This window comes from Epinephelus fuscoguttatus, linkage group LG2, assembly GCF_011397635.1.
Source record: "Epinephelus fuscoguttatus linkage group LG2, E.fuscoguttatus.final_Chr_v1".
NCBI classification, from domain to species: Eukaryota; Metazoa; Chordata; class Actinopteri; order Perciformes; family Serranidae; genus Epinephelus; species Epinephelus fuscoguttatus.
Genome location: NC_064753.1, coordinates 12,295,832 through 12,308,739, shown reverse-complemented (window position 1 = coordinate 12,308,739; position 12,908 = coordinate 12,295,832). Strand labels below are relative to the sequence as shown.

Genomic DNA, 12,908 nt, shown 5'->3' with positions numbered 1-12,908 from the left:
TATGTGACAACTGCTGAACGACAGGTAGTTTGAGTGTTGAAATGAATTGTAGGGCTGACTCGAATGCTTCCATGCTTCAAAGCTTTAATCGTTGCCATGGTAATCAGTGTCTTAAAAAGCATTGGAATGGTTCATTTTGATTTTGTGTCTCTGACTCACTATCATCTAACTTAAGTCACACATGATATGCTAGCAAAATCTTGAAAAAGTCAGGCGTCTGGAATAGTTTCTAAGTGTGCCAGATATGCTAAAGGAAGCTGGCATATATCAGTAATCTATAATGAGCCTGGCAAATCACTTGAAAACTATGAGTAACAGCTTAGCCATCTTCGTAGTACTTTTTTCTAGCTATGATGGCCAAAGTTAATGCAAGCTGCACACTAACAAAGACACTAATTTTCACATTATTTTAGGTGCATCGACTGAAAACTCATGTTTCAAGAAGTCAGACTCATGTACTCGTCTTTTGTTACCCCATAGATATTTCTCACTGAAGCTTTGATGCCCAACTGATATTCAGGACAGCCCCAATGAATTAGTGGTATGCAGGGTCCCCAACCTGTGCTCTTTCAGTGCACCACACAGTAACTGAGTTGTTTAAATGTAATCAGCGTAATTTGTAATATCAAGATCTGTGCCGTTGCGTTTCTCAACTACAGATCAAAGCAAATATTGAATCTAATGACGTAAAAATGCTGAAATGCCCAGACAGCTGTGCCCTTAATGCTTTGAGAGCTATGAGAATATTTTGATTTATTGCCTACCAACTTAATTTTAGGCACAATTACAATTACGCACTCCATGAAAGGAGTACAGTTAGTGGGTCCATGTGCTGAAAACTGTAGTGAAAAATTGCTGTACTCCCAGTTAGTATATTAACAGGGTGAGTGAGTGTAATTACAGGCCAGTCATAAGCATATCTGGACATAAACAGTGCTGAAATCTGTCTAAGAACATATCTGGTACTATTATTGTTTGTTAAAAATCGAGTGCTCTTGTAATTTAAATGTAGCATATTTTTCTGTGTTTTGCATAAAATGTTTTAGGTTTATTTTTCTGTAACTGTATCTTTCTGTCAGTGTTTTATTGTTTAAATTGCTTTTTCATTTTATAATATACCTCTTAAAATCAATTTGCCTTGTCTGGATGCTCTGACATTCCTCATATGTAGAGCTAGCAAGATGGAGGGATTGTCTGTGTGCTGAGGAGATCAGTTTTAAAGGACATGACTGTTGGCTAAATGCTCAGAATTCTGATATGTTTGTGTGTGGGTTCATGTGTGTACTGTAGATGCCTGCTTGCACATGTATTCCCTCAGTTTTTTCTGTAAAAGATCATGCAGATATTGGGGCTATTCCCCTTCTCTTTTTAAATGTCAAATTTGTTTTTTACTTTCAGAGGCATTTTTCCCTCTTGTCCCTGTTCATTTCTGAGCATGACCTCGACCCAGTAACCCCTCGACGCCACCATCTGATTCCACCACACTCTACCTCAACCCTCTGCCAGCCTCAGTGCCAACCCCCTCCACCACTCAGTGCCACACACACACATATGCCCACACGCAGCCATTCCCACAACAGTTCACCCAGTCCCAGAGAATTTTTATGTCTCCCCAAGCCCTCAGAGATGAATGCAGTGTCTACCCTTGACATCCACAGACCAAATCCCCTGAGAAAATGGTTTGACACGTGACAAACAAACAAACAAGATGTAAACAAGCTACTCACGCACAAGGCTGATTGTCAATCAAATGTGTGCAAAAGTGACTGAGCCTGAGGCCAGTGGCTCTCTCTCTGCCTTTGTCTTTCTATCCATCTCTGTTCACCCGTGTCTTTGTTTCTCTCCCTTACTTTTCTAATTAGAGTGACACATGATAATTATTTAAAAATATTCATAGATAACAAGATAAATAATTTCCATTTTCAATTTGGAACAGATGAAACCTGAAGCGACGTCACTACAGCCTGTTCTGAATTGCTTAACATACTGCATCCTCTGTAACATGTTCACTAAATGTCATCTCTCTATCTCTCCACATGCTTCTGTGGACCTTGACCCTCCCAACATCATCAGGAACCAGTCCAAGGTAACGGCACACACACAAACATGCACAGACATTTTTAACACTGAGCTAATTCCAGGGTTGTGAATCATCTGTGTTACACAAAGAAGCGGCTGTATTTCTCCGTCTCAGTTTGTGAACTGGGAGCAACTGCACTGCACAGGCAGTGATACAAAGTAATGATTTGTAAAACAAATTCTGCCAGAAATGTTTTGTTTAACTCATAAACTTTAAACTCTCAAGGAATACTTGTTGCTAGGTAACTTTTTAACATATTTTTGGCTGTGTAGCATTTATATTTTTTCTATCATCTGAAAAATGTCCCATGGTGCCACATAAACCACGTGAAACATAAAATACAGCGTTGCAGTCATTTGTATCGAACTCTGTTCCTCAATTGAAAGTTAATTGAATCAAACTGATTAGATGGATAATATCTACATCATATTTCCTAGTTGACCCAGTTTAGTGTATATTCCCAAAAAATGCGCTGGAATTATAAGGCAAAATTTGTTATTAAATGTTAACATTGCGGCATTATCATCTGCTATAGGTTTCTGTTGTTCATGTCTCTCATACTGTTACTGTTTTCACCTCCCAGGTCTTTGCCTATGATTACTGTTTCTGGTCCATGGATGAGACAGATAAGGAGAAATTTGCCGGTGAGTTAATTAACTGACAGCTCAGTTTGGGAAGAGTAAATATTCACAATGATACAGAATAAAATTCCTTGTGTGTGTGTGTCTGTCTCCAGGTCAGGAGGTGGTCTTCCAGTGCCTTGGGGAAAGTCTTCTCCACAATGCCTTCCAGGGCTACAATGCCTGTATCTTTGCCTATGGACAAACTGGTAATTTATCACAAGACAAGGCACTGTCCTGTAGTCATTATGATATGAATAAATTCATTAACAGAGCCTAAGAGATAACTACATGACACAATATGAACAATTTCTCTTTGCTCCGGTTAGCATAGTGCCCTGAAGCTGTCTGTATAATGATTAAAAGAGGAGAGTCATTGTGGATGTGTTGTGGCAGGAATGTTGGACAGCCTCTCTTCTCTCCAGAATAAACAAAATACCAAAGCATTAAAAGAAGTTTTCAACCAGTGGAAGCATGACAGATCTACACAGTTATTGCTAAAACCCAAACACACCTAAGCAATGTTGCGTATGAGGAATCTATCTGCACTTGTTAAAATGCAAGTGTTGCTCTTCCATCGGACTGATGACTGACAAAACAGGGCTGGAACATGTCCAGTGTAGTCGCTGTGTAAAAAGATGTATCCCTTCTCTCAGACTACACATAATCTAAACACTACAAATCTTTTAAAAAAACTTGTTAGAGCTGATAAATCAGACCAATATTGATGGAAAATTTGATTAATATAATCCAGTTCAGTCCAACAACACCTTTAACTATAACCCTAGTAATTTACATGTTACAGAATTTACATATTTTTGCACAATATCAAGCAAAACCGAGCATTTTAAATGTTCAGTGGTGGAATTTATGGCATAGCTGTTGTATTGAGTTGCATTAGATTGCACATTTGTACCTTAAGTAGTGGCCACTTAGCATATGTGAGGCTGTTTTAATTACCTGTTCCATTGTCTATGTGTGTTGTTACCAGGTTCAGGGAAGTCGTACACCATGATGGGTTCAGGGGACCAGCCAGGTCTGATTCCTCGGCTCTGCAGTGCTTTGTTTGATCGAACCCAGAGTCACGAACGGGAGGAGGAGAGCTTCACTGTTGAGGTGTCCTACATGGAGATCTACAACGAGAAGGTCCGAGATCTGCTCGACCCCAAAGGGTATGCCAGAAACCTAATCTTCTGACCCTGTGATGAAAGGAGGGATAATTTTCTTTCTACCTGCAGGTTGTTTTGGCTCTATATATGAAATATACCGGTATATATGTGAGTTGGTAGAACCAGAGAAAGTTGCTGATGGGTTATGGTACCACCAGCTGCTGTGGTCAGTGAATGAAAAGATCACTCCCCTGCCCTGCAGTCACTGATGGAGTCCAGTTCATGTCCAGCAGGTCAGCAGTAAATCAGGAGCACAGGCCTGCGTCTGCTGCCCCAGACAGCATAACCTCTGACCTTCAGTCACTGTGTGACCTTTAACCTCAGTAAAATGGGCCAAAGAGAAGCAGACCATCTGACAGCCATATGGGCTTTGCTGTGGAGCTGAGAATGATGAAGTTGTCAGGCCTGGAGCAAGTTTGAATCAGGGTCAGAGAGCCAAGTGCTAACAAAGTCTCTATGAAGTGGGGAAAGTTGTAGTGGTGGCCAGAACTAGCTGAGCATATACCGCCACTCCTGCTTATAATCAGATGAATAGTAATTTACCAAGAGTGGATGTGTTTGTGTGTGTTTAAACCTGTTTTTATTTTCTGTCCAGGGGTAGACAAACTCTGAGGGTGAGGGAACATAAAGTTCTGGGTCCCTACGTAGATGGCCTGTCTCGACTAGCTGTGGCCAGCTACAAGGTAAAAATACTTATTTCAAATTGTTTTAACAATGCTTTTATGTCACACTGATTTACTGACATCTGCTGCTTTGTTGCATTGTGGCTGCTACATCGGATGGCAGCCACTCTGACCAGTGTGTCAGTGTTATGCCGACACATGAGCAGAGCATTTTATTTGCATTCTTTCTCAGCAGCAGTCTGCTTAGTAGTCTCATCCATCACACCAAAGAGAGGCTAGTTTAAAAAATGTCAGAATTAATTACATTTTATAGTTTATTTTGGGCTTTCCAGGAGACTCAAGCTCTTCACCAATTGAAGCAGTCACTAAATACATAAACATGTATAGAACCTCACTAAGTGTACTGTATAACAGTTCACAGTTGTAAAAGGTTATTATGCAGGGAGAAGCAAAATGGGAAAATATTAATTATTATTTTTCATTTATTTATTGTTTGTTTTCTGTTGTTCTGACAGGATATTGAGTCTTTGATGTCAGAGGGGAATAAGTCTCGGACTGTCGCTGCTACCAACATGAATGAGGAGAGCAGTCGATCACACGCCGTCTTCAACATCATCCTCACACACACACTGAAAGACTTGCAGTCTGGGGTAAGATGTGACGCACACACACAGGCTGGGCACAGTTTTTATCACTTTTAATGGAAACTTTAAATAACAGAAAAGAGCAGAAATTAATTTCTGAGATGCCGTGGGCTCAATGTATGTCTCAGTAGAAATATAGATAATTGGTGTTTATAGCAGGTGTTGAAGTGATACTGTTTGAACTGGATTTAGATGGATCTGGACCTGTGGTGCCTTATATTGAATTTGTCAATCATTCATCATTGATGAAGTCCACCAGACAATGAATGTGCTTACTTCTCTGGGCTGGGATGGTCAGTAGGGTGGGGCCTGCTGACAGCTGACCAAGGTTTGTTTAGGCCATGGTGCCCACTCTGTGGAATGGTGTGGGGCCAGAGTGACTGCTGGACGCTGGGCCTGACCTCAGCTGCCACTGGCATACTGGCATACTTTTTTAGGACAGAAGTTGTTTGGTATTACAGTTGTCTGAAGAAGTCAGTCCTTTTTCAGTGTGTCCCATTCATCTCTGGTGCACTTCAAGTTCACCCTAGTTTTCACATCATCAGACATTAAATGCCTTTCCTCCCCACATTCCGTTCTCCCAGAATCCATCTGCTACTTCTTGTTGTCATTTACGAATTCTAATAACTGGTGAATTCATTTTGGATGTGGTATTGTTTTTCTGTTATAGTATTGCCAATTTCTTTTTATATTACAGGCTTATGATGTACTAGTAGTGAATCCCTTTGTTAATAGAATCCAGACATTCTTGTCTGCTCTGTGTAATAGCATACACTTCTCTGGTGTCTGTCAGTCATCCCCTGCAGTCAGTGGGTGAAAAGGTAGTTACAAAATTGGATGATGTCAGCTCAGCTGTCTGACCAGGCACTCCAAGACAAGACCTCAATGACTAATTCTCCATCCTCACGACCCACTTAGGCTCTGCTGCATCTTGCTCTTATTTCCAGACCAACTTGCCACCAGCGAATCCTGTTAATAATTCACAGGCATGACTTTGAGTTTGTCAGCTGATACAGCCTGCTCTGTTTTCAAAGCACACCCAGAGTCAGTCACTAAGTTGGTCAGTCAGTCAGTAGGTTCATCAAGCAAACTGCAAAGGTGTAGACTGTGTAGTCAGTGAGTGAATCACTTAGCTTACACACCCTGTAACAGGACCAGTCAGCTCTTTATTGTCTTAGGTGTGTTATTTTATTGTTTCCTCTTTCTAAATACAAAAAAAACAACTGACTGACAGACTGAAAATGTATATGTATCTATATATATATATGTATATATATATATATATATATATATGTATGCATGTATGTATATATATATATATATATATATATATCTCTGTTTGTGTGTGGGTGTGTGTTTATCTATATATATATATATATATATATATATATACATATACATATACATATATATATATATATATATATATATATATATACTGACTTCTGACTTTATAGGCCAAAAGATTAATTAATTAACCCATAAAATCATTATTAGATGAATCGATAATGAAAATGATAATTGGTTACATCCTTAAAATGACTCCACATTTGATTACCTCATTCATGTAACCGGATTTAGCGTTCAGCTACTTGTTAATTATATGCAGACCGTCTTCTGTTTTAGTGATCACAGCATTGGAGCTCATCTGTGCCCCCTAATGGCTCAGCCAGTGTCAGGAACAGTTATGAAGGGGCACGATTAAAAAAAGCCACCTGTGACTGGTAGTGAAATCAGCCAGTGCTAGATGAGTCATGCTTACGCTCATCACAGGATTTCCTTTCAGCAGCATGCCCTGCACAGACTTGTAAATGAAACACTCAAAGTTCAATCAGGTTGCACTTTGGCCCCATTTGCCACCACCTCTCAGTTGTTTGCTGTTTTGTTCTGTGTTTTGCTAACTCTAGCTAAGCTTTGGTGAATTGGTTTAGTGTTGTTCAGAGTTCAAAAAGAGATTGTTTTTTCTTTTTTCACATGATGACATCTACTAGATTATTTACCATATGGAGCAGCATGTTGATGCTCTGACACTTGTTCTGTGCTGGTACCTTAAAGCCACTGCCAAGTAGTCAGACAAGCTGAATGTCCTGCCTACTGATCTGGTTACTGATCCAGGTATCATCTCTCCTGGTTACAGAATCCCTTGTTAAGAAAGGAAAATGCCACAGTGGCTGGTATTTCCTCCTTTTCACCGTTTCATCATCCAGCTAGATGCTAAAAATTGAATAGAACCAAAGAGTGTCTGCATACTGTACACTGTTGATAAAAATGCAGAGACATACACATGCACATTAATAAACAAAGCAAAGTAGAGTTGGTTTACTGGTATTTATTTCCAAGTCTGACACCAACAGGTAACAGGACCTGACACTGTACATTCCAGTCATTGTTCATTGCCATAAGGAGCTGTAATTATTGAATTACTCTAAGTTTTAGCTTCCTGCTGTATTTACTGGTGTTCACAGTCACCAGCTTTGCCCCTCCTCTATCTGGCTCTGTCATAGCTATTTACAGATTCTGGCCCTATTAAAAAAAAGAAGTTGTAGTCTATTTTTGGAGTTGATGTGCTCAGTGTCCCAGATATAAAACTCTTGGTTGTTTAATAATTTGCTGTACTCTGGGGATCGGAAGCAGTGCTGGGCTGAGGCTGATCTGTATCAGTGTAGTTGAAATTGATCTTTATCAGTTAGTTCTGAGTCTGGATCTTTACAGGTTTTAAGTTTGCCTGGAATTTTAATGTGGTGTGAGATGTGTGATAAGTTTTTTTCTTGTGATCAAACTTTATTCTTTGTTCTCACAATACTCACACACTCATTTATCAGGAACACATACCCTGTACTCTCCTCTCCATCACACAGAGCTCCACCACCATGTTACAGGTTTCTGTATGCAAAAGAACGAAGTGTGTGTATTTGTCTCTTACAGTCTCTTGTCCAGCACTCATGACTAAGTTTGGTAAACAGATTTTTATGTGCTTTATTTCTCAGCATCACGTGGATTTAGGTGGATTTTCAGAGGTTGCGGTGTTCTTATGGTGATCACTTAAGTATCTGAAAACAGAAGCATTCATATGAAATGCAGGACGACAGCTGTGAGGAGCGGCAGTAGATTATTTTTAGGCAAAGCTCTGTAAAAATGTGGAAAAAACACTCTTTTCGAAGAGGTTTACGAGAGGTGTGTTTATCAGTCAGTTGAAAGTTTTTATTATTACAAAGTTCACACCACTAAAGAAGATAGCAGGAGACTGATTCATGGAGCTATGAGTGTGTAGGAGTAAACCTGTTTCCTCAACAAGGCGGACAATATCACAGGATCTGGGCAGTGTCAGGCACCTCATTGTTTCTGTGACGTTAATGGGAAAACTCTTTCCATTCAGAGCTTTATTATTGTAAAGACTTCTAGCAGACACCAGACATGTTTTACCAAAGACTTTCAGTCGACAGTCTGATGGAATAAATGTATATATTAAATTTAAGAAGTGCAGCTGTCTGTACTGACTATGCAAAGGTTTATACTTCACTTGTGTCTTACACGCATAGGTACATGTTGGTGTATTGGCCTTTGGCTAAATGCTTCTGAGCCTGCGATAGTGCTGTGGTTGAATCAGTCCACTGTTGACCCAGACAGAGGACTGCATCTGCTGATTTTGAGCTGCTGCTTTTGCTGTGCAGCAGATGAAGATCAGGTGTTACATTCAGCCTTGTCAGCCACTGACCTGTCACGCTCAGCCAGGAGTGGATCTGTCCCTGTGTAGATTACAATGTGATATCCAAATCTTCAACAGCCCATGAGAAGAAACCGATGGAGCCTGTCAACAAGGGACTGAAAGATGAGAAACTAAACACTAACTGAACATTTTGGCAGCGCCTGATCAGTAGAATCAGAGAAAGCATAGAGAAGGTCTTCTGAGCAAGAGTGGACAAAAGCATCCAGCCAAACGAGATCAAATTGATGGAGGAGCTTTCTGATAAAGCCAAACACCTTGTTGTTTATTTCTGGATTGTCTGCTGCTGTCATGCTGGCCACTCAGAGTAATTCTCAGTCGAAAGCTCCTGAAAACCCAGCAGGGACTGCCTTGATGTAGTGCCTTCTCTGTGATTATTGAGCCATCAAAGTCCTGTTAGACCTCATGTGGATGTATGGTAGTAGTGCTTTCAGTAATGTCAGCACACCCAGATCTACATTAATGTCCTAGACTGCAGCTCCAAGACATTTGTATGTCTTAGACCAGGCTGGACATTGCAGTGCTTATCACCATATGGTTGAACATCCTGAATCTGAGCAGCTTGTGAACATACAGTTCAAAGAGGGAGGATAAATGCTTACTGAATTTACAGTGGTCACAAATTAAAATCAGCCCATGCCCACTGAAACTGTATGATGCTGCATTTAAGTGGTATTTAAGACTGCCATTATTGCTGTTAAAAACATATATGCCATATGTCATTTAGAGTCATTCTGGAGTTTGATGATGTAATTCATTGTTGACAATATTACCTAATGTCAAATACTGTCAGTTATGGCCAGTGATAGAATAAACATAGTCTGTGCAAAGTTCACCTTTGGTGCAGTTTGCCACCAGTGCAAACTGAAAGCTGTCTAGTTTGGACAGAAATGTTAACAGAAATATTTATCCACAAAACCTAGGAAGTTTTGCTAGTGAACAGTATGGGGACCATTGATGTTTAGATAAAGAAATTACAAGTTGCCAGCTGAATATACTGTAGAGAATGAGACGATAATCAAACTTTCTTTCGTTCTTTCCGCCGCTCTTTCTCTGTAGACAAGCGGGGAGAAGGTGAGTAGATTGAGTCTGGTAGATTTGGCCGGGAGTGAGCGAGCAGCAAAGACTGGAGCAGCAGGGGAACGACTCAAGGAGGGAAGCAACATCAACAAGTACGCAAAAGCAGTTCAACATAGACACACTGAACACACACATACACAAACCCCATGATTGGGTGTTCCATCAGGCTGTTTTTTGAGTCTAAACCCCAAATTGCCTTACAGATGTTTTCTCTCTGGCAGTGTTACGTTCTTTCGCAAGACATTTTTTACTAACCACAGAGTTTTGTCATTTCACTCTTCAGACTCAAATGTGAAAGAAAACATACAATGTGTGTTGCTGGTTTATAGTGGTGCCCTGCTGCAGCAACTTAGCTTTCACCATAGTCATTGTATAATGTTAGTAATCCCAACACACAAATAGTGAGAGACGCTAAAGGAACAGGGACATAGTGAAACTAACCTCTGAACAGATACATGAAATGAAATGGAAAGCATTTGACTGCAGTGTTTATGTGTGTTTGTCAGGTCTCTCACCACCCTGGGCCTGGTGATCTCGGCGCTAGCTGAACAGGGAACAGCCAAGAACAAGAACAAGTTTGTTCCTTACAGAGACTCTGTTCTGACATGGCTACTGAAGGTACATACACTATGAAGATGTTTATCAGAAACAGTGGAAAATACATCTCCCTCGTTTGACTATCCAGTGCATTTTCTGTATTTTCTTAAAATTTCTCTGTGTCCGTGTTCTCTGCATCTTGCGTATTTGCTTTTCTCCAGGACTGTCTGGGTGGCAACAGTCGCACAGCGATGGTTGCAACTGTGAGTCCAGCAGCAGACAACTATGAGGAGACCCTGTCGACGCTGCGCTATGCAGACCGAGCAAAGAACATTGTTAACCATGCTGTTGTGAACGAAGATCCCAATGCTCGCATTATCAGGGAACTCCGAGAGGAAGTAGAGAAACTAAGAGAACAACTGACTCAGGCAGAGGTGAGATATCTTAGGAATCTCAGAAATCAGCATTTAGATATCTCTGCTTGCTTATACTCTCATCTGCTGTTTTTCCTCCAGTCTTTAAAGGCTCCAGAGCTGAAAGATCGTCTGGAAGAGTCAGAAAAGTTGATTCAAGAGATGACCATCACCTGGGAGGAGAAGCTTCGTAAAACTGAGGAGATTGCACAGGTAATACAAACAGAACATAAGGTTATTAAACCAGACGTATTGAGCTAATGTACATTGTCACTCCTGGTTTGATTTTCTACACTGTCTGAAAATGATCTTTGTGTCTGTGTTTATAGGAGCGTCAGAAGCAGTTAGAGAGTCTGGGTATTTCTCTTCAGTCTTCAGGGATTAAAGTTGGAGATGATAAGAGTTTTCTTGTCAACCTTAACGCTGATCCTGCTCTCAATGAACTGCTGGTGTACTATCTGAAGGTACACTCACATGCACATTCTTCATAATGCAGTACTTTGTGCCTCCCTATTTATACAGAATACCAAACACTATTACCGATATTATCCCTTTAAATGGGTTCTTTATCTGTTAGGCACATTTTCCAATCCATCTGCACTTTAAACATAACATGAAATCAATCTCAAATCGAATCTTTATACATGCACAGTATTTGGATTATGTAAACTAAAGTTTTTTTTCATAACTTATCTGACTGATAGTAAGTGCTTGTGGAAAAAAAAGTGTTTTTGTGATGTGGGAAGCCTTAAGATGGGAATTACACCAATTATACCAAATTTGAAAGCACAAAACTGATTTCAAGAAAAAACAATCAAGTTGTTGTGTGAATGGCTCGATCAGAAACAGAGGGGTGCACCACAGAGCAGACCTAGTGGGTTAGTGAGGTATTTTGAGCCTAAAGCCAGAATTATCAATGTTGTAAAGGTGGCTGTCCCTGGCTAGAATGCCATGGTAACTAAAGATGCACATCTTACCTGGTCTGGACTAGTCAGAGTTCAGAGTTTCTGAGTGAAAAGACATTTCTATTCAGAGAGAGAGATGCCAAATACACATGTAGGCTTTTCCTGACAGTGTTATCTACAAGAGATACAGATTCTCAGCTGAGGGAATCTGTAAGCAAACCTATTGATCCGTATAAAAGATACTCTATAACAAAAAATAAAACATTACAAGCTACACCAATGGTATGAAATGGTACATACCACTGGTCTCCTGAGAGGGCGTGGTCTCTCCCGCTTATCCCCACACCTCATTTGGAAGTGTTGTAATCGTTGCATGGATAGATGAAAAGCAGATTTAAAACAAAACAACACTGTATACACATTACAAATGTAATGTTTGCTCCTTATTTTGCTGCTCGTTTTTACCTGCTTGCTCAATATCTGATATCAAGCCAATACAAGGTCACATTAATCTAAGGACATTCTCTTTTCCCCCACCAAAAACAGTTAAATAATATCCGTAACAATATTAATAAGCAAAGAAACACAAGTTTTATTTCAGTTTTAACTTTTGATAAATGGCTCCACATCTAAGGCTATTTTGCTATCTGTTTATTTGGTTGGAAAGCGCCACTAGCAGCACTGCAGTGAGAATGAAACCCAACCAACGGTTCAGCACCACAGAGAGAAGGGATTTTGTGCTGCCAGATCTCAAGAGACTGGGTTGCTTAGACAGGCATGTCTTGAAAAAAGTTAATTTTCTCCTGATTTGCTTTTATGAAAAATGCTATTTTAGTGTCAAAATTTCCAGAGGTTATGTGGCTTGTGAAAACTGGGTCCAATATTTACTTGGGTGACCATGGTCTATAAAATAATTTGTCATAATCGATACTCACTTTGACTTTACCCATAGGAATGAAAAGACTCAGGACTGCTGCTGTTCTCCCAAAGGGCAGGGCAGTGGTGAAACCCATGTGACACAGGAAATTAATCTAAATTGGGCTGTCATGGCTTATCAGTGGTTTTATTTGTAAGGTTTTTCTTGCTCCCATTGGAATACTCAGTATGTCTGTA

General features: G+C 40.1%; 1 protein-coding gene across 3 annotated transcripts in view; it reads left to right on the top strand.

The window, feature by feature from the left end:
• The window catches only part of kif13ba (kinesin family member 13Ba), a 50,047-nt gene that overhangs the window by 18,255 nt on the left and 18,884 nt on the right, over positions 1–12,908 (top strand). For all 3 annotated transcript variants that reach the window (XM_049593904.1, XM_049593910.1, XM_049593897.1), the window contains exons 4-14: positions 2,074–2,086; positions 2,664–2,724; positions 2,817–2,909; positions 3,692–3,872; positions 4,465–4,552; positions 5,008–5,142; positions 9,920–10,032; positions 10,447–10,558; positions 10,699–10,911; positions 10,993–11,103; positions 11,220–11,354. In XM_049593904.1, the coding sequence (XP_049449861.1) occupies positions 2,074–2,086; positions 2,664–2,724; positions 2,817–2,909; positions 3,692–3,872; positions 4,465–4,552; positions 5,008–5,142; positions 9,920–10,032; positions 10,447–10,558; positions 10,699–10,911; positions 10,993–11,103; positions 11,220–11,354 (1,255 nt within the window). The remainder of the gene's footprint in view (positions 1–2,073; positions 2,087–2,663; positions 2,725–2,816; positions 2,910–3,691; positions 3,873–4,464; positions 4,553–5,007; positions 5,143–9,919; positions 10,033–10,446; positions 10,559–10,698; positions 10,912–10,992; positions 11,104–11,219; positions 11,355–12,908) is intronic.